At 47.0% G+C, this 19,245-nt stretch overlaps 1 protein-coding gene across 4 annotated transcripts in view; it reads left to right on the plus strand.

Moving 5' to 3' along the window:
* The window catches only part of TENM4 (teneurin transmembrane protein 4), a 427,958-nt gene that overhangs the window by 390,757 nt on the left and 17,956 nt on the right, over positions 1 to 19,245 (plus strand). For all 4 annotated transcript variants that reach the window (XM_065406816.1, XM_065406791.1, XM_065406800.1 and 1 more), the window contains 3 exons: positions 7,624 to 7,796; positions 12,475 to 12,710; positions 18,102 to 18,398. In XM_065406816.1, the coding sequence (XP_065262888.1) occupies positions 7,624 to 7,796; positions 12,475 to 12,710; positions 18,102 to 18,398 (706 nt within the window). The remainder of the gene's footprint in view (positions 1 to 7,623; positions 7,797 to 12,474; positions 12,711 to 18,101; positions 18,399 to 19,245) is intronic.

Raw genomic sequence — 19,245 nt, forward strand, 5'->3', positions numbered from 1 at the left:
ACATCTTACCTTTGACTCAGGTGCAAAGATCAATGTTGAGAGAGGGTATGGCTGTATTGAACACTTCCAGCCACTCACCATGCATTTGTTTGCAAGTAGTTTTCTCCCTGTACCTGTTGCTAATATTGGGGCAAATCATGGCTCTTATGCCACAACGTGCCCAAGACACAGCTGAGTTGGTGCAGCACTAGTGTGTGGAGCAGGAGGCAGGTTGTGCGGATCTAGCATTGGAGGTCGGTCTGGAGCACGCCATGGAATCCAGCTCCCCAGGGACTCCCAGCAGATCCCGACTCAGACTGGGGAGGGGGAGGTCTGCTGCAGCACCGAACGACTGGCTGTTCCTCCCCACACAAAAAGGGGAGAGGAGCTGTGCGGACTACTGTACTCAGGGACTGCAGAGCCGCTCCATAACCCTTGGGATGGGACTTAGCAGGAGGTTAGCCTGTTTTTTCACCCTTCTCTTCTTTGAAAGAGAAGCTCACTCCGGTGCAGCAAAAAGGCCTATGCCCCTTTGAAGTTTATTGTGACTCTGATTGCCAAGCAACTGCATTAAATGCTCACCTTCACGCTGAACCTTCGTCAGTAATAATCGATGGGAAAGGAAGCGAGTCCCGGGAACTGCATCAGGCTAAAAATCTCTCGCCGTCCATCTCCTCAAGCCAGAGAGAAGGGATGCTGTATAGTTTGTTGGGTTTTCTTTAGCTTGACCTGAAAGAATTGCTACCAGTCTGGACATAGCTTATTAGTCGTTTTTTTCAGAAACCAGAGCCTTGTTAAAAAACATTTTTATAAAGTCAGGACTGTAGTAATTATCTTGATTAGCTCATTGTGATGGTATCACTGTATGCTAAATAATTTAATTTCCCCCAGAGCCTAAGTCAACCCTTTCATGCATTATTTAGCCAATATAAGGCTTTTTAGTTCAAGTCTTTTGTCTGCTCAATTAGTTCTCAAGGTCACTTCCTCAGATGCAAACATAGGTGTTTACACATCACTGCAATTAATGCTTAGGATCAAATTGCCCAGAAACCCCAAACCCGTTTGTGCTGCTCACCTACAAGAGGTGACTCACAGACAGGGGGGAAAGTGTTCTTGAACCAGATCTTCAGATTGAAGTTAATGGAAATATGCCCATTTACATCAGCTGAGTTTTTGGCCTTTACATTGTATGGGGATGATGTCTCATAAAGGACTAAAAGTTGCCAAGCCTCACACACGCTCTAAAGAGCAGCTTACAAAAGCATGTTGGATGAAATGCACAACAAGGCTGTGTGCTGGCCCTCTGCCCAGGAGTGAACTTCACCCTCCGTGAATTAGCAAAAGCCACAACTCAGTAATAACAACAGTAACTTTCTAGTTGTGGGTAGGTTTTTTTCCATTCACAGGGGCAGAGTTAAGGTTGTTTCCATGTTGGAAAGTGGAAATGCTTCCATATATTAATGTGAATGAGTTTGGAGCCAAGGTTGAAGTTATAATTGCTTTCTGTTAACCTTCGCTTGTGATTTCCTTATTTGTTTAATGTTTGTTTTTGTGATGTGTATAATTGTGTGTCTAGTTTTGAATTGCATGTGGCACCATTAATGATAAACAAACTAAGTCATTTTGTGAGAAGTTATAGTAAAATTCTAGACAATTATAGAGATATATAACACTTCTCCTGTGCGCCAGAATAAGTTCTGTGGACATGTTCTGTGCCACGGGGACAGCAGTTCTGGGTACCTGGTACTAAAATATATATTCCTGGGGAATTCTGCACCACTCTGCACGTGCAGAATTCATGTCCCCCACAGATTTCTTTGCTTTCCTGCAAAAAATGACTTTCTGATGGGGAAGCAAAGGGAAGTCGCAAAAGCAGTCACTTGACTCTCTCCAACAGTGTGAGCATGTTGTTTCAGATGCCCAGATCAGCCAACAGAGAGGTAAATCACTGCAGGGGGGCAGGGCTTGGGATCCCTCAGCCAGTGGCTCATATCCTGCACTGGCTCAGCAGCTAGTCCCTGCTGGGCTGGTGGCAGGGAGGACAGAAGATCCTTTTCCCCTGGAAGGAGCAGCTGAGGCCATCACTGGGTCAGACCCACTCCCAGAAACTTACTCCGGCTGCAGGACGCTCCGTACTCCCTCCCCCCGCCCACTTCCTGCCCCCATCACTCCTCAACTGTGGGGGGAGGGATCATTGTACGGGGAATTGCTCCCCCCATCCACCCAACCCCCTGCCAAAGGGGGCGGGGCAAGCGTGTTCAGTTTTGTGCAATTAGAAAGTTGGCAACCCTAGCCTGGCATGAAGGGACAGGGCCCTGGGACCCTTGTGCTGTGTCAGGGTCAGGTGCAGTCTCACTGCTGAGTCCCTGTCCCGGGGTGTGGGCTACAGGGTGATCTCCCATCTCTGTGCAGGTAGTGACCTGTGCTCCCCACTGACATGCTGGAGCCTCCACATTTACTTATTGACAAATAAAATGTACAGAATTTTAAAATATTGCGCACAGACTTTTTATTTTTTTGGTGTAGATTTTTTTTTTTTTTTTTTGGGTGCAGAATTCCCTCAGGCTTAAATATAGGGAGTTGTTAATGTCCTAAGAATAGTGAGAGCCCACAGTTCAAACACATCAAAGTTGTTTATTGTTTGAAGCCTGCATGATTTTAACATTCAATGAGTAATATATATATATTGGCTCCTCTTTTCTGTTGGCCATTTGGGGAGCTGGCATGTACTACTAATAATAGGGTGGGATATATTGATTTTGTGTTCAGGCTGTTTTTAAGGAGCAGGTTAGCTTGCATGTATGTAAAATATATGGGTAGTTCAATAGGGTTTTTATATATTTAAAACTTTGTTAAATATTGTTTGGAAAGTTGTGAAAAGACTAGACTTTGTGGAGTGTATAAACACACACAAAATATAGTTTGTGAGGTGCATTCAGAGTCTTTGGCACTAAATGTAACTTTAGTATGGTTTATTTTTCCAACCTATTTGACTGCTAGTTGCAAAAGGCTGATGAAATGTGAAAAATCTAAGATGAGGAAGCCTCGGGAATCCTGGAACAAGTTGACTTTCTGAATAGCCAGTACTTGTGACCCTGCTTTGATTCCCAGGGATCACGCTTCTATACGACAGTAATGTGATAAATGAAAGCTCTGAATGTTTACAAGCTAACAATTAGGCCTCGTAAGTACCAAATACCATTTTAATTCTGTGCATTGAACCTTAGCTAAATAAATTTCCAATTGGGGATGGATGGCAACAGCTTCCTTTGCCGGCCTAATAATTGTCACTGTAATTGTAAAAGCCGAGTCTTTGCAGTTGGTTTGAATAGGAGGCAGCAGCTGCATTCTCAGGTGATGAATTCATTGCTCTGAGTGCTGCTGTGCTCATTCCCGTGTTTCAGAATTTCCTTAATTCTGGTGCTTTTGTAGCATTTGGAGAACACAAAAAGTCTTAGGTTGTGATGAAAACTGGGCCACCTCTAAATCCTTAGATTGTGGAAACAGGTCTATGCAGTTTAGCTTTGAAATGAATTGACTAGAGGAGATTTATCTTACTACAAATACCAGGACACACCTGCAGCTACATGAGAGCCAGTCACCTGGCCTTCCTCTCGGAGCTGGGAATCTGTCATATAAATGACTTTGTGGAGGCGGAGGTGAAAAGAGATGAAACATCCATGTCATTCACTTTGACTTGTTAAAACTTATTATCTATTCAGAAACACAGAGGCCTTAAAGTCAGAGGGACCCATGGGGTTGGGGTTTATAATAAACAGCATCCTGTATGTACCATACACTCTAATCCAAGACAAAAGGGCAAAGTGCTCCAGTCATAAGCAAAATATATAATGAGAAAGGAGGAAAAGAAATGTGCCATGAGAAAAGTACTTTGTGTCCAAATGGGAATGTCGGTCATAACTCACATTTATATTGAGCCTTCTTTTGTGTTGCCATCCGAGTGCTAAAAGGCTTTTGTTTGGACATGAATTTTTTACACTTCATCTGCCACTAATTAAAAATAATAATAAAAATGTTAATAGTGCAGTTGCGCTACCTTCTCACATTCCCCTCCGTCGGATGTGACCTTTTAACAGCTGCGAATAGGTGAGATATCACCCCCAGAGTAAACTAGTACCATACCCACATCGGTTCCTAATGCAGATGGGATGGAGGTGGAATAGTCATTTAGAATACTTAAAATGCAGATGTTTCAAGTTATCTCTAATTGTCAACCCCAAATTCCTCTCCTGGCTCTTGGGTGACATTCACCACCATAGCTGTGGTGTTTTATTAAGCGGCATGTGTGACATTTTATTTAAATTATGTTTAGTTTTTTTTATTCTGATGTAAATATAATAAGCCTATATAAAGTTCTAGGTGCCCTGACATCTAAGATTTGCATATATGCAAATTCACTCATACACACACACACACACACACACACACACATACCCTCATACCTATATTTCTATATGTATGAACTACTTTGTGTATCTGTAAATTATTTGAAGACTTCCAAATCCTCCTGCCCCAAGCAGCGGCAGGGCCAGGATGTGTAGCTGCCGAGAACTTGGCCTCTGTCATTGAGCTAGATGAGATGAGAGGGAGTCTGGAGGCCTGCTAGTGTACATGAACGGGTGAGTGCTAGCAGGTGTCTGAGATGTGCAGATGGGTGGGAACTGGATGGTGCTTGTGACTGGTGGTTGGTTGAGTGCTGAAAAGTGTCTAAGGGTGCTGGATAGATGGGGGAGTAGAGGGAGTCTGGAATTGCTAACGGGTGTCTGAGGGGCTGGCGGGAGCTCGGTGTAGAGCTGGTGACTTAGGGTAGGTCTACACTTACAGTGGCGTGTACAGTACAGACACTGCGTGCCCAGCTAGCACAGGTATAAATAGCAGTGTGTACAGCAAGGCACATGTCTGAAGCCTAGGATATATACCCTGTATGGCTCTCTTCATGCCCATGCAGTGCCTCCTAGATGTTGTTGAGGACTGCAAAATGACTCCGCTTCCGGGAGGTCTTCGTGCCTTGAACATTGTTGATAAGAACGCTGTGGCTTGGCTTGACCGGATTGCATATGCTAAATATAGGGTCTCCTCTTTTGTCTACACTGCTATTTCTGCAGTGAAAGACTCCGGAAGTGGAGAAAGGCTCCGGCCAGTGGGAAGCAGTGAGTAAAGGCCTTCCGCTGCGGTGGGTAGCTCCACACCGCAGTGCGTGTGAACGCAGCCTGCTTTTCACTGCGGCATGTGTTACACACCGCTACCTGTGTAGCCAAGAGTAGGCAAGGTCTTAGTGAGGGTGCTGGTAGGAAGGCTGTTGTCTGGAGGGCTGTTTGTGGGGAGCTGGGAAGTAAACTGGGACTGAAAGGCTTTGTGAGGTTTATTTTGAATGTGTAAGTGGGACTTGTGGAGTATGGGACTTTTGCTGGCTCTCTGCATGGGGCTGAATGTCATTCATAGAATCATAGAATATCAGGGTTGGAAAGGACCTCAGGAGGTCATCTAGTCCAACCCCCTGCTCAAAGCAGGACCAATTCCCAACTAAATCATCCCAGCCAGGGCTTTGTCAAGCATGACCTTAAAAACCTCTAAGAAAGGAGATTCCACCACCTCCCTAGGTAACCCATCCCAGTGCTTCACCACTCTCCTAATGAAAAAGTTTTTCCTAATATCCAACCTAAACCTCCCACACTGCAACTTGAGACCATTACTCGTTCACTTATGATCAATCATAGTGCTCTTAGGACTTGGGTGAAATAGCAGCCAGTAACAACCCCTTAGACTTCAGTGAGGTTACTCCTGACTAGCCCCATAGTAAGAGGAGAACAGGGGTGTATCAGACCAACATCTCATGTTTTTATATGTGACTTGACTCTTTAGCACCATCCTTGCCCGGAGGTTGTTAATGCTCCAGGTCTGAACTGTCGGGTTCAGAGACAGAAGTTCGGGTGGCAGAGCGGCGGGAGTGGATCTGAGCTCATCGCTACTCTTAGGGTGGCACTCTGTGTAAATACTGGTGTCAACATAAAAAGCGCTTGTGCTGTTATGTAACACACCGTTGGGGACAGTGATCAGTGATGCGCTTCCTCCATGGGACAAAGACACTAAATAATGTCCCTTGTTCACCTGCCGCTGCAGGTGGCGTAAGGATATCTGCTGGGACTCAGCTGATGTATGAAGTTACATAATGTTTTCAAGTAGGAGACTCACAAATGTCCTTACAGGAGGTACAGTGACACTTAGCAACCAAAACGCTTGAGTTCCCGTCGCAGCGCAGACAAACCAACAACTAATGAACAAAGAAAGTTACTCTGTATTCAGAGCGCTTTGTTTGACTTCCAGCTTTAAAAAAAAAGCAATGCAGACCAAATCCTGTGCTCCTAAAGTCACTCGGGAAAGGCTTAACTGGTCTATGCCAAACTCACAAAAACTGTCCTGAATTTATTCTCTTTTCCCCTCTCTTTTCACAACAAGGTAATTAATTACCAGGGCATTGTGCCCAGCTCTCCAAGTGTGAATAATTCCATGACTGAGAGTGTGACATGACTGTGGGCCAGACTCTCCTTCTCACCCAGGGGATGGGAAGACCATAATGTACTTAGACCTTGACTCCAGAGACCCCTGTCTGAGGCCCAGAATGTAGAGAAGATGGCCAGTTACCACTTTTGCTCACTTTCATTTATTCTAAATATTTAAGTTGGTTAAAAATAATCCCATCCTTAAAGATGAGGGGCCAACTCCATCCCTTAGGTGTAAGCAGCCACCACCCCACTGACTTCAGTGAAATGGCAGCCACTTGCCCCGGGGTCGAATTTGGCCCATTCATGTTTGGTGTCCCATGGAACATACGTGAATTTGGGCCTGCCGGTGTGAAATAGCGGGGGAAGACGCATTTGGGGGTGAGCGATTTGTTCTGTCATTGTTAGGGGCTCAGATATCATGGTGATGGGCATGGCCTTAGCAACAACTCCATGGCGTCTCTCAGGCTTCTGCTCTGGTGGGACACTTTTCCCTGGTTTTGGATCTTTGAGGGTGGGGGACGTTCTGTCATTATATTCTCTAGTTGCCATCATACTTTAGTGGGCGGGGGTGGCATGGCTTAAGCCCCATTAATCATTGGTTATTTTTGGTGTGGGGGAGGGCAGGATTCTTACTCCTTCTTTTCCCTGTCTGCTTCCATGACCCCATCGCTGTAGTATCTCCTCAGTGGGCACAAGAGCTCGAGGGAATTGTGCCACTTTGGTTTCCCATTACTCTCTACTCCCAGCTTACACTTGGGAAGATCCTGCTTTAGGAAGCTCTTCTCCTCAGGGTATAGTCCCCTTGCTACCTCCCTGCTTTTAGCTCATTCTCTGGCAGAGGGAACTGCTTGGGCAATGTCATGATGGAAGGGGCTGCTGGTGTGTGGTCCCTCTTTGTCATGCTACTTATTGAGTTATTGAGCCAAACCTGCACCCCTTTAACGCAAGCAAAACTCCCAGTGGAGTCAGTGGGGGTCCTGGGAGCCAGGTAAATCAGCAGGAGCTTTGCCGCAGTAGAATCTGTGTAAGGGCTTCAGGATCTGGCCTGTTCTTCGTAGGGCAGCACGTAGATCCCCCTCCTCTGTTCATGGTACTGATCACACTCCGTCCTCCTTTTCAGGTACGACAGCTTTGGCCGCCTGACCAACGTCACCTTCCCCACAGGCCAAGTCAGCAGCTTCCGCAGCGATACCGACAGCTCAGTGCACGTCCAGGTAGAAACCTCCAGCAAGGACGACGTTACCATAACAACTAATCTGTCAGCATCAGGCGCCTTCTACACCCTCCTGCAAGGTGAGCCCGGCGACTGCCCCTACCCCATGTTCAACTGCACGCCAAGGATTACACAGCAGGAAACAGACATCTTAATTATCCCAGCACCAGAAAAACCTTCCACCCAGCGCCCTGCAACATGCTGGTGCACTCCCACTCGCACCCACTTACCAAAGCAATAGGAAACATGACAGGGCTCGCTGTCAGTTCTGCAGCTGTTTTCCACTTGGTTCTCAGTTGGTTGCTTAGCTGTGCAATGCTATACTCCCTCGTCATTACCATCATTATTCAAAGCCACAGGCTAGCTAAACCTGACTGCTCCTCCGGTAGACCCTGTTACTTCACTATTTTAATGGCTTCCCGCTTAAAGAGTCACTGTGTCCCCCACCAGAGTAGGTTTCAATTAAGGAAGCTGCGTATTGGGGATCGTCATTCTTTGTGCAGTGTGCACTGAGCACCCTCCAGGGAAACGACCAGTACACGGTCCCTGCCCCCAAGTGTCTGGGCAAGAAGTGGAGGGTGGCAGCAGGAAGCAGGAGTGAGTGATGAGGGGATGTGTGCAAGGCGGTAAGTTAGCACAGTCATTGCTGCATGTGCTGGGCCAGATCCGCAGCTGGTGTAAATCGGTACAGCTCTGCTGTCTTTGCCCGGAGGGACAAGGTAGGGAGGGGGAAGGTTAGGGAAGTAGGAGGGGGAAGAAAGAGGTGGGAAGGCAAGAGAGTAGAGAGAGTAGAAGGAAGGCTGAGGTGGGGCACTGTGGTGGGAGCAGAAGTTACACTCCAGAAATGCTTGTAGATGTCAAGAGTTTTCTTAGGGCTGAGGATCTGAAGCTTAGCCCTGCTCCCTGGGGGTCGGGCTGTGCTCAGTCTCGGTCCCTCGGGTGAAGGGCCAGCAAGCTCTGTCTCACCCCTACTCTGCTAACTCCTGCTCTGTGCCCAATGAAGATGCTTGTGGTCAAATACAAGTTTTCACCTTTGTATGGAAAGAAATGTCTCCATCAGACCCAGTCAGCCCAGGAGTCACATTTATGCTGGTTCCTTAAAAACCAGATCCCTGGGTGGTTAATTTCCTCTTTTTTTCTATAGTTAAAGGTAATCTCCTGCATAGGAAACTGCTTCGTATGTCTGTGAGCACCTTCCCTGGCCACTGGGAAAGCAGTCTGGGGCCCAGGCCTTGTCAGGCTGTACCTTACATTGCCCTAGGGCATAGCTGGTGTGCAGCGACTTTTCCTTGTGCACTACAGAACACAAACCAACTGGAACCCTAAGTAGCCTGGCCAAAAATCCACGCATTAAGATGTCTGGCAAATACTGAGACGTGAGGTTGGCTTCACCTCAGGAGCCTAATTAAGCAATAGAACCCGCTGTTGGGGGCTCTTTAGTGAGATAATTGACTGCGATGTGATTTATGCCTCCCGAGCCAAAGGCCAATAAATTGCCCAATAAATCTCATTGTGGCATCCCCCAACAACACGGGACAAGGCAGGACAACAGGCCATTTTTAATAGTTTGAAATGACAGACGGTGTTTTTAGTTCACAGAACGGATTGAGCGGGGAAATGAGCTTTTCCCAAATGAAGTGAACTTTCTGGTACGTTAGCTTTCTTGCAGAGTCTGAAAGGTGTGTGCAGTCCCATCAGGAACAAATCCCAATTAGCCATGTTTGCAAGGACCACCTACAGAGCAAGTCTAGGCCAGGGCACAGTTGGGCAGCCTACTTTAAAAGATGCAACAGTACTTTTCCCTTGCTCAGCCAGAACTGGCTTTCTGCCAGGGGACAGAAAAGAGGCTTCAGGAAGAAATTGTTAGAGAGAACTAGTCTGCATGTTGGCCCATAAACAGGGCCGGCTCCAGGCACCAGCTTACCAAGCAGGTGCTTGGGGCGGCCACTTCGGAGAGGGGCGGCAGGTCCAGCTGTTCGGCGGCAATTCGGCGGACGGTCCCTCACTCCTGCTCGGAGCAAAGGACCTTCCGCCGAATTGCCGCCGCAGATCACGATCGCGGCTTTTTGTTTTTGTTTTTGTTTTTTGTTTGTTTGGCTGCTTGGGGCGGCCAAAACCCTGGAGCCGGCCCTGCCCATAAACCAAGCGCGTTAGCCTGCCAGATGCCTAACACACTCAGCTAACTCAGAGCGTGGAGTGAGATGATATGGTAGAGGTGCTGTTACGCCTTCAGCCTAGGGGTCTCCCAGGTAGAGAGCACAAAAAATTCCAAAACAGCTAGTGCACGGAGGGGGAACCACACATTCCAAGGCAGCGGGACAGTGATAGAGGGAGCAGCACAGGGGTGGCCGAACAGAGGTTTCTGGAGTATGCCGTGTGCAGATCAACCAGCGCTTGGCTGAGGAGCAGCAGCAGTTTACTGTCTTGCATGTGCCACTCCACGATAGTGGCTCTGGGGGTTTTAAGACTGTCTCTCCCTCTCAGTGGTTGTTCAGGAGAGAACGTAAGGTACTGACAGAACTCTTAGCATGAGCCCTGGCATAGTTGATTGGTGCAGAGCTTCATGATGAGCCCCAAACTGGCTTTAAACCTTTCAAGAAACCCGGACTGAGCTCTGAGCAGACTCGGGCTGAACCAAACGCAAAACTGGGCTGATATACGGTTTGATGCAGGACTCAGTGTGACACTGAGCAGAACCAAAGCCCACACTGAGGCTGACATAAAAGCCCTGCTCACACAGACAGCTGGATTTCACAGAGCTCCAGGGAAAAGCCCTCTTGCTAGCTCTAGGGGAGAGTCTCCGTCAGGGTAAATGGTGGAGGTAGAAGGTCCAGAGTTTTATTCCCCGGGCTGTGTGCTATTGAAGACCATGCTCTTGGGCTTGGATGCACCAGTGGACGCTGCTAATGTGGTGCAGGGCGAACATACAGTGTCCTGAGATTCCCATGGACGGCGTCCCCATCTGTGCAGCGTAAAGCTGCCAGAGGCAGCTCTACCACTTCCTGCACCAGAACCCCCCATCCTGGTGAGGAGAAGGGGGGATGTCGGATGTGAGGAGGGCAGAGGAGCAGAGTGAGTCTCTGCTATGCCTGATTCTCCACTGGCATAAGTTAAATTTGCTATGCTGCAGCTCTTATGCCAAGTCTGGGCAGGTGAGAATCAGGGAGCCCTGGCCAGTCTACCTCTCCAGTGCCCCTGGGGTCTCAAGGCGTTGGTGTCTACGGGTCGGATCCAGAGCCTGTTGAAGGTCAATGGAAAGACTCCTGTTGGCTTTAACTATGCCATTTGGATATTCAAAGGGCTTTGGATCTGCAGTCCTGGATCACTGCAGTACTTGGATACGCACTGGTAAATTCCAGTATCACTGCAGTAATAGTGTCAGTCTATCGCTTAGTTATCTGCATGCGTTTGGCTTATCTGGTCCAGCTGAGATCATTGGAAAACTCCATTTGGCTACAGAGGGCACTGGATCAGGCCCATAATGAAAGAGACCAGCCAGCTTTAGGCTTCCTCTCCTAATTGTATCCAGTTGTGCCATTTGCCAATATATCCTCGCCTGAGGAGAGATGATAATTTTGCTCTGACCTGATTTCCCCTCGAGCTGCAGGAGAGCAGCTAGTGAACAAATGTAACTTGCTTCAAAATGGAAAAACAGTTTTCATGAATTTTTAAAGGGATTTTTCTATTCACAATTAGGTATTTACAGCAGCCAGGGAGACAGAGATGGTAGCGTTCCCCAGCCTTCGAAGGAGCTGCAGAGCTGGCATGCACTGCATAATGGGTTTTGAACAACCCTTTCCCACTGAGTGGAGCCCAAACGCTCCAAAGGCTTCTCCGCTAGGTGTTTGGAAACTGTGAATTTTGACTGATGGGGGTTCTGCCTGGTTTTCTCCTGGGGGAGCCTGGGGAGGGAAGGCAGGAATATTGCCCTTCCTCTCCACTTCTGAACTGATGGGGTTTGAGTCATGAAATCTGTAGAACTCCTAAGATCCCTTTCAGGATCCACTGGAGGCCATATGGAAGCCCTGTGCTTATGCACTCGCCTGACCCACAGCTCCCACAGCAACTGTTGGTCCCTCAGAATCCTCTTTCAGGGTAGCCAGGAGCACGTCATTGGGAAAGCAGTTAGCACTGAGTTACAGTGAGAATCCTTGAGGTGGAGGAACAAGGCTGAGGAGAGCATCTGGCTCCACTTGCAGAACCTGGTCTCCACCAAAGGAGGTTACAAGACTTAATATAAACAGACATATTTTCAAGAATGACATATCTATGTACAGATATAGAGACAGATGTTTCAGGATATGTTTAGGATGTAAAATTACGAACAGTGGACACACATGAGCTTCAGAAGGGATAGAATTCAGGACCTTCAGCAGCAAAACCCCACCCGCCCACTACGTGAGCTAAAGGAGTAACTCTGTTAGCTAAGAGAGTAGAGGGCTTTTATCCTTGCTGCGGCCAGCCCCTACAGGGAGACCTGAACACACATACTATGACAGAGTATTACACATTATTCCCCTGTAGTCTTGTTTAACCCGCATAACAGTTTTTGTGCAAGTGCGTGCAGTCCAGAAAGTGAAACTTTCTCTAGACTTGAAAGAGAAATGGACAATTCCCAAACAGACATTAATGGTGAACCGTAAAGGTGAGTGTTAAAAGTCATCAAAACGCTTGGCAATAACTCAGGTAAGGAAAATAATTAAATATGCGTTTCTGTCATCAATCACTGGCTTGAGCCCATCTCTTACCTTTCTCCAGACCAAGTCCGAAACAGCTACTACATCGGTGCCGATGGCTCTCTCAGGCTGATGCTTGCTAACGGCATGGAGGTAGCACTGCAGACTGAGCCCCACCTGCTGGCTGGCACCGTGAACCCGACGGTGGGGAAGAGGAACGTGACCCTGCCTATCGACAATGGCCTCAATCTGGTTGAGTGGAGGCAGCGGAAGGAGCAAGCTAGAGGGCAGGTTACCGTCTTTGGACGCAGGCTGAGGGTGAGCAACAGGCAGTGGGGGCGACACTTGATTTTATCTTTCAGGCATACTCAGTCTCATGGTAGAGAGGGGCAGGACCCAGTTGCAATGAATATAATGGGGATTTTTTATTGAGCCTGCAGGATGGACAGACCCTGTAGTTCTATCTGTATCCCTAGCTGAGACAGCCTTTATTACCTCTCCCTATGTCCTGACTGAGCTGTCATGGATAGCACTGCAAGTTCCCCTGCAGGTCCTGTGTATTATGGGAAATAACACTCATCCAAACCATACATAACGGGCACGTTAAGTGCACAGATGGGAACGCAGGTGCACAAAGCTGCACATGTCTTTCCAGTTGCACTAGTCACTTGGATTGAACATAAGTCTGAGGAAGGGCAATTTGTAAACCTCATTGTTCATTCAACATGCAGTCTCTGAAAATCTTCCTATTTCCTTAAATTTGCCACTCTGCTGACTGCATTGAGGAGCTGAGTCTGTGGGATGCAGGGAATGTGCATTTGTGTACCTACGGAGAATGCCACGCACACCAAAAGCCCATCTTCTAACTCTTGTTCTCCCTTTCGGGGGGGCGCAGTTTCTGTGCTTGTAAATGACATGTTTGGAAAACACAGCTGTGCACAGGACAATGTATTTTATGTGCTAGTTAGAGCCTCTTAAAGATCTACCCCAATAAGCCTGTAATTCCGTTGCTGATTGCTGATGAAGCTGTAATAATAATATTGACTACACAGCCGCATGAGCTGCCACTCCTGGAGTCGAGGGCTCTGAGCAGCTCAGGGGTAATGCTCAGCACTTGGCAGGATCAGACCTTCCGAGAGTGATGCTCAAAGTGTTGGTTAATGTCACTTGAGAGCTGGGATTCGAGTTATTTCTGCACACGTGGGCTAGGCAGTAAATAATAACACCCAGGGTCTCAGAATATAAATGTTCTGCTCCTTGCTTCTCATCCTCTCCTCTTTCCTGCTGTGTGCCCCTTGCCACTCCTGGGTCATTTCTACTCTTCACTCAAATGAACACACACTCTGCCTGTATAAGCTCAGCCACCCCTGACCTCGTCCTCCAACATGAACATTACCACAGACCGTTCCGTTTCCTTCATTACCAAGAGAGAACATTTTGGCAAGCAGAAGTCACTGAGAGCTGGGCATGTGCATCTGAACCCCCCTCATCAGAAGCTGCTTTTGTGCATGTGGATCAGTTGGCTCCAATTTTCTTTTTCCATGTAATACATAATGAAATTACCAAACAAGCTGTACTCTAAGGATAGACAGGCTTGCAAACCCTGCAGCTGTGTAAAAGCCTTTTGGGGTTCAAAGCAGCTTTCACCGATGTCTGCCCCATCCTGGCTAATAGCCATTGATGGACCTATCCTCCAGGAACTTATCTAGTTCTTTTTGTTATGCTCTCTCCTGTCGGCGTAGAGCATCTTCACCAGACGTGCTGCAACGGCGCAGCTGCATCGGTACAGCTGGGCTGCTGCAGCGCTGTATGCATAGACACCCCCTAAATCTCTGCTTCCGTCCTTCTGTTTTCTTCCTTTGTTCATGAAAGGCCAACAAGTGGGAGAGGAAAGTGTGTGGCTGGTGGATCTGTTGTGGGGGTGGTGGGCGGGAAATGTGACACTAACATGTTTGCTGCCATCACATTGATCGCTCTGCTTTGTACGTTCCATCCCTGTCGTCTACCTGTTGTTTGTCTGATCTGCTTAGATGGAAGCGCTTGGGGGTAGGGATTGTCTGTAGTGTCCAGCCCCCTTCTTAGTTGGTCCCTTGGTGCTACCATAATAAACATAATTAATAAATAATATGTTGATCCACGAGCCATAACAGCCAGCGTATTGAGGGTGCCGGCTGCATGGTGCAAGCGTAGTCACAGACTAGTTGATCTACCCCTCTGTAAGCCTGCGGAAGGAAGAGCTAAGGAATCTATCCATCGGAGATCCTGGATATTCAGGCTTTGCACAGGGGGGAGAGGATTTGGCCCTTAACACGTGTTAATTTTCAGCTTCACTGATCCACTGCGTGTAACAGTGTTTGTCAGCCTTCTTCGTAGTTCCAGCTTTGCTGACCTGACTGTTTGCTGCATCAGTCTGCAGCCCTTGCAGCAAACCTTTACCTTTACATATCCTGCACGGACTCGATGAAAGCTTCCATGCTCTAATTGGCCCTATCGGCGCAACAGATTGATGGCCTTGCTGGTTGGCTGGCTGCAAACTCCACTCCGCCAATAACAAAAGGCAGTGCGCAGGCTCCCTCCCAAATTGGAGTGTTAGCTAGAACACTGCTCCTGATAATGTAGCTCATTTTTTTTTCTTTTTACGAGCATGAACTTTTTAATAAAGAAGGATGTAAAATAATCTCTGGCGGTGGAGCACGTGGGATGGCTGACAATTACAGAGCTGTCTGCTTAATCCGTTTTATTTATTTAACCAGGGAAGCACCCATTGAGAATAGTCTCATATTCACCAGGATGCTGGCTGCAAGATAGCAGCCACGGAAACATTAGTTGTCACAACACTACCTCCCATCACAGCCTGCGTTAGTGCAGAGATCTCAGAGATGATGTTGCTAACCATTACCGAACAATTAAAGCATTCTGACCTCGTCCCCAGAATATCTATACAGAGAACCAGCCCAGACTCGGACACACCGATAACCACAGCTTATTTGCCATGGGAATTCCATGCCAGCGATATTTTTTCTCTGTGCAATTGTGTTCAGTCAACCCCTGGGGATGGAGCTCTGATTACAGACGTGCCATTTGTACTCTTATAGTTAAGGTTGCCTCTTCATTTTCATTATGAATCCTCATTTTCAGGGCTTTATAACTCGCATGCAAAGGCTGGCTCCAGAGGATGTTGATGCGTATTATTTTGACAATATTTTTAGCTATGGGAGCCCAAAAAGAAGGTTAGAAGTAAATGCTGGTTATGAGTGACACTGCGATTCCAAAGCAGGCTCACCTGTTTTATCGATCTATTCTGGGCTGCGAGCCTGGGGTTTATGTTAGTGTCCCTCACATTAACTGGAGGATATTTAATTACGTATAAAGGTGGGAAGAGTATATTTTGGATTAAAATTTAGGGGCTGCCCACCTAGATCTCAGTCCTGAAGACTCTGGTTAAGTACATGGCACCAGATTTTAAAGGTAGTTGTGTGCCGAACTCCCATTGATTTAAATAAGAGTTAGTTGCCTTAAAACCTTTAAAAAGCTGTCCCACGGTCAAGTGCGTTGATGGGCCATGACATTCAGTATCGTTCAGGGTCAAGCTCACAGGACAGAGGGTTGGCACAAGATTTAGATTTATAAATCTAAGGAAATAACATGTTGTTACTGGGCCAGATCTAGAGGTCCGTATTTGGTCCTTACTTGGGCAAACTCCCATTGAAGCTAATGGGATGTTGCCTGTGTAAAGACTTACGGCACTGGTGGGCAACCTGCGGCCCACCGACCGCACGTGGCCCGTCAAGGTAGTTAGGGTAATCCACTGGGGGGCCCGCGAGACAGTGTTTACATTGACCATCCGCAGGCACAGCTGCCCGCAGTTCCCAGTGGCCACGGTTCACCATTCCTGGCCAATGGGAGCTGCGGGAAGCGGAGGCTGGGCTTTTGGCTGATTTCCCGTTTCTCCCATTACCCATTTACAGTCTATTTTCAACACTGCTGCACGTTTAATTGTAGCATTATCTACCTTGGTTCCACATTAGCCCTTTCTTTTCCTCAAGTCAGACCCTCCATTACCTTTGTTATCCATCACCTTGGTGTCATCATCAACACTGCCCTCTCTTCCTCTTCCTCCTATATCTTCTTTATCTGGAGATCTTCATCTTCCGCCCGCACATGCACACCCCTGCCTCAGTTCCATCTTTGCCCATCCATGCCTTTTACTTTCTCTCACCTCAGCTACTGAGAGTCTCTCCTTTGCCCTCCCTGAGTCCCAGTTCTCCACACTCCATCATGTGCAGAACACCCCCCACCTTCTCACACAAAAGCACCATTACATCATTTCTTTCTTCAGTCAACTCTTCTCTACCCTGTGCATTTCACGATCCACTTTAAAACTGCCCTTCTGCTTCTAAGAACCATCCATAGACTTATCTCCAGCTTGCTTCATAGTTCTGGTCTCTTTCTCCTCTGTCCTCTCTGGCACTGGCCTTCTCTGCTTAATGGCATGCAGTATTGTTCCTGCTCGTGCGCTGTCTCACTGTTTGGAACAGCCTTCCTGTAGTTCTCACTCCTGCATTTCAAATTTTGATTGACAAACTGTATCTTGTCTCCTTTTGCCTAGACGAAATAATTTCTCTTCCCTCTACTGTTAGCTATTTAACTCTGTATTCCCTCCCAAAAACAGAACCACAGGGAATTCAGAAGTGTACTGAAAAGTAACAGTCCAAGATCAAACTTAGGTCAGGGCTGAGAACCACATCTCATTCAATTTAGGAGTCCTGATTTTATCCAGAGTAGGATGGAATAATTGTCCCTACCAGCCAGCTCTCAATGTGTGTATTTTTTGTTTTTGCACAATGCTTAGATACAACAGTAATGTGGCTTTATAAATTCGTAGACACACATAGCTAAACAGTAGTGTATTATCTGTTATTATCTGTAGTTCTTTGGGATACGGTCTCTGAACAAAAATACATTTCTCCTTTTACCTTTGAAATATATATGATCTGGCCTTCAACTGAAAGTGCAAAGGGAATTGAGGCAACAGGAATATAATTACCTATGGTGGGATTGGCCAGGACATTGGGGTTAACAATCCCCACTCTTGTTGGCAATAGGGTCATGAGGTCTTTAATGACTACAGATGGTCAGGGCCTCCATATTACATTTCATAGGAAAGCCTGTACCTCCAGTTGATTCAGGACTGACTCCAGAGACGAGTTGTACCTGATGAATCGTCCACACTGTTCCTTGCAGCGTTTGCAACCACAATGACTCAATACCATGTCCTTTTTTAAATGTGTGAACTCTGACATCCATGAAAGCAAGGGACTTGGATGACCCCAGCACAGTTCAGGCAAGCACCTTGCAAGCTTCCCCAGCAAAGTTGTATCAGCATATCTTCATGCAGACTTACGTCATCTCTGCTGCAGTAGTTCTAGGCCCCTTGTGAGCAGAGGATGTGTGATGGTTTTGCGGTACATCCAACACTGTCCTAACTGTGCACCCACTGAAGTCACTGGTTACAACGCCAGTTGACGAGTGGAAGCAGAGTTAGGCCAACAGTGAATATTTTTGAAAATCTCGCCCTAAGACAATTAATACATAGGTCTGTGTAGTACTGGGACTGATCCAAAAGAGTGTTTGGTGGGGGAGGGGCTATAATTTGCCACATAAAACCATTTGTGCCTTTCTAATTCTCTTTCTTCCTCTGCCCTCTAGGTTCACAACAGAAACCTGCTGTCCCTCGACTTTGATCGTGTGACAAGAACAGAAAAAATCTACGATGACCATCGCAAGTTCACTCTACGGATCCTGTATGACCAAGCAGGCAGACCTAGCCTCTGGTCTCCTAGCAGCAGGTTGAATGGAGTTAACGTGACTTATTCCCCAGGGGGACACATTGCAGGAATCCAGAGGGGAACGATGTCAGAAAGGATGGAATACGATCAGGCTGGCAGAATTATATCCAGGATCTTTGCTGATGGAAAATCATGGAGCTACACTTACTTAGAGAAGGTATGTGTCCTCTTGTCGCTTTCTGACGGCTACTCACTGTGTTTGCTAACTTAGGGCTAGATTCTCAGCTGGCGTAAATTGACTTCACTCCTTTGACTTCAGTGGTGTGACACTGATTTACACCAATGGAGGATCTGACCCTTAGAGTCTAATACACAGACATCTATGTAATCTACCTATTTTAAGGTGCATATAACTAGAAACTAAGCCCAGACGACAGCTAAAGTTAGCACCGACTATCCCCAAAGGGCAATATTATCCGCCCAACCCCACTCCCCTCTGCGTATGTTTTGACCCTGCAAAGCTTTGATTATTTAGATGCAATAGTCCTTTGCTGAGCTGGATGTAATAAAATGCCTCCAGTAAAGACAAATTCTATTCTAGTCAAGTTACAGATACCATGACTGCTAATAAAGATAAGAGTACGGTAGGGACTTATTTTGGATGTTCCACACAATGTAGAACCAACAGTCCATAAAGTCTAGCATCCTGCCTTCTGCAAAGATCCATAGGAAGTAAGTGTGGCAGGGACAGGTGGGGAAGGAGAGAGACCAATCCACCTAGCCGGTTATGTAATGCTCTTTGGTGGTGGGAAATGCCTTTCTCTTTGCTGCAGGGATCAGTAGATTTAACCATAATATCATCCATCCTCCTTTTAATCCATCTGTGAGCTCTTTGGGGCAGGAATTGTATCTGCCTATGTGTTTGTACAGCACCGAGGACAGTGACGTCCTGCATTTGGGCTCTACAATGATATAAATAATAAATGAGGCTAAAGCGTCAAACTGTATTCCGGTATGTGCATTACGTGCAAGTGAGTTAGGGAACTGAGTTAAGAAATTTGCAA

This window comes from Emys orbicularis, chromosome 1 (assembly GCF_028017835.1).
Source record: "Emys orbicularis isolate rEmyOrb1 chromosome 1, rEmyOrb1.hap1, whole genome shotgun sequence".
NCBI classification, from domain to species: Eukaryota; Metazoa; Chordata; order Testudines; family Emydidae; genus Emys; species Emys orbicularis.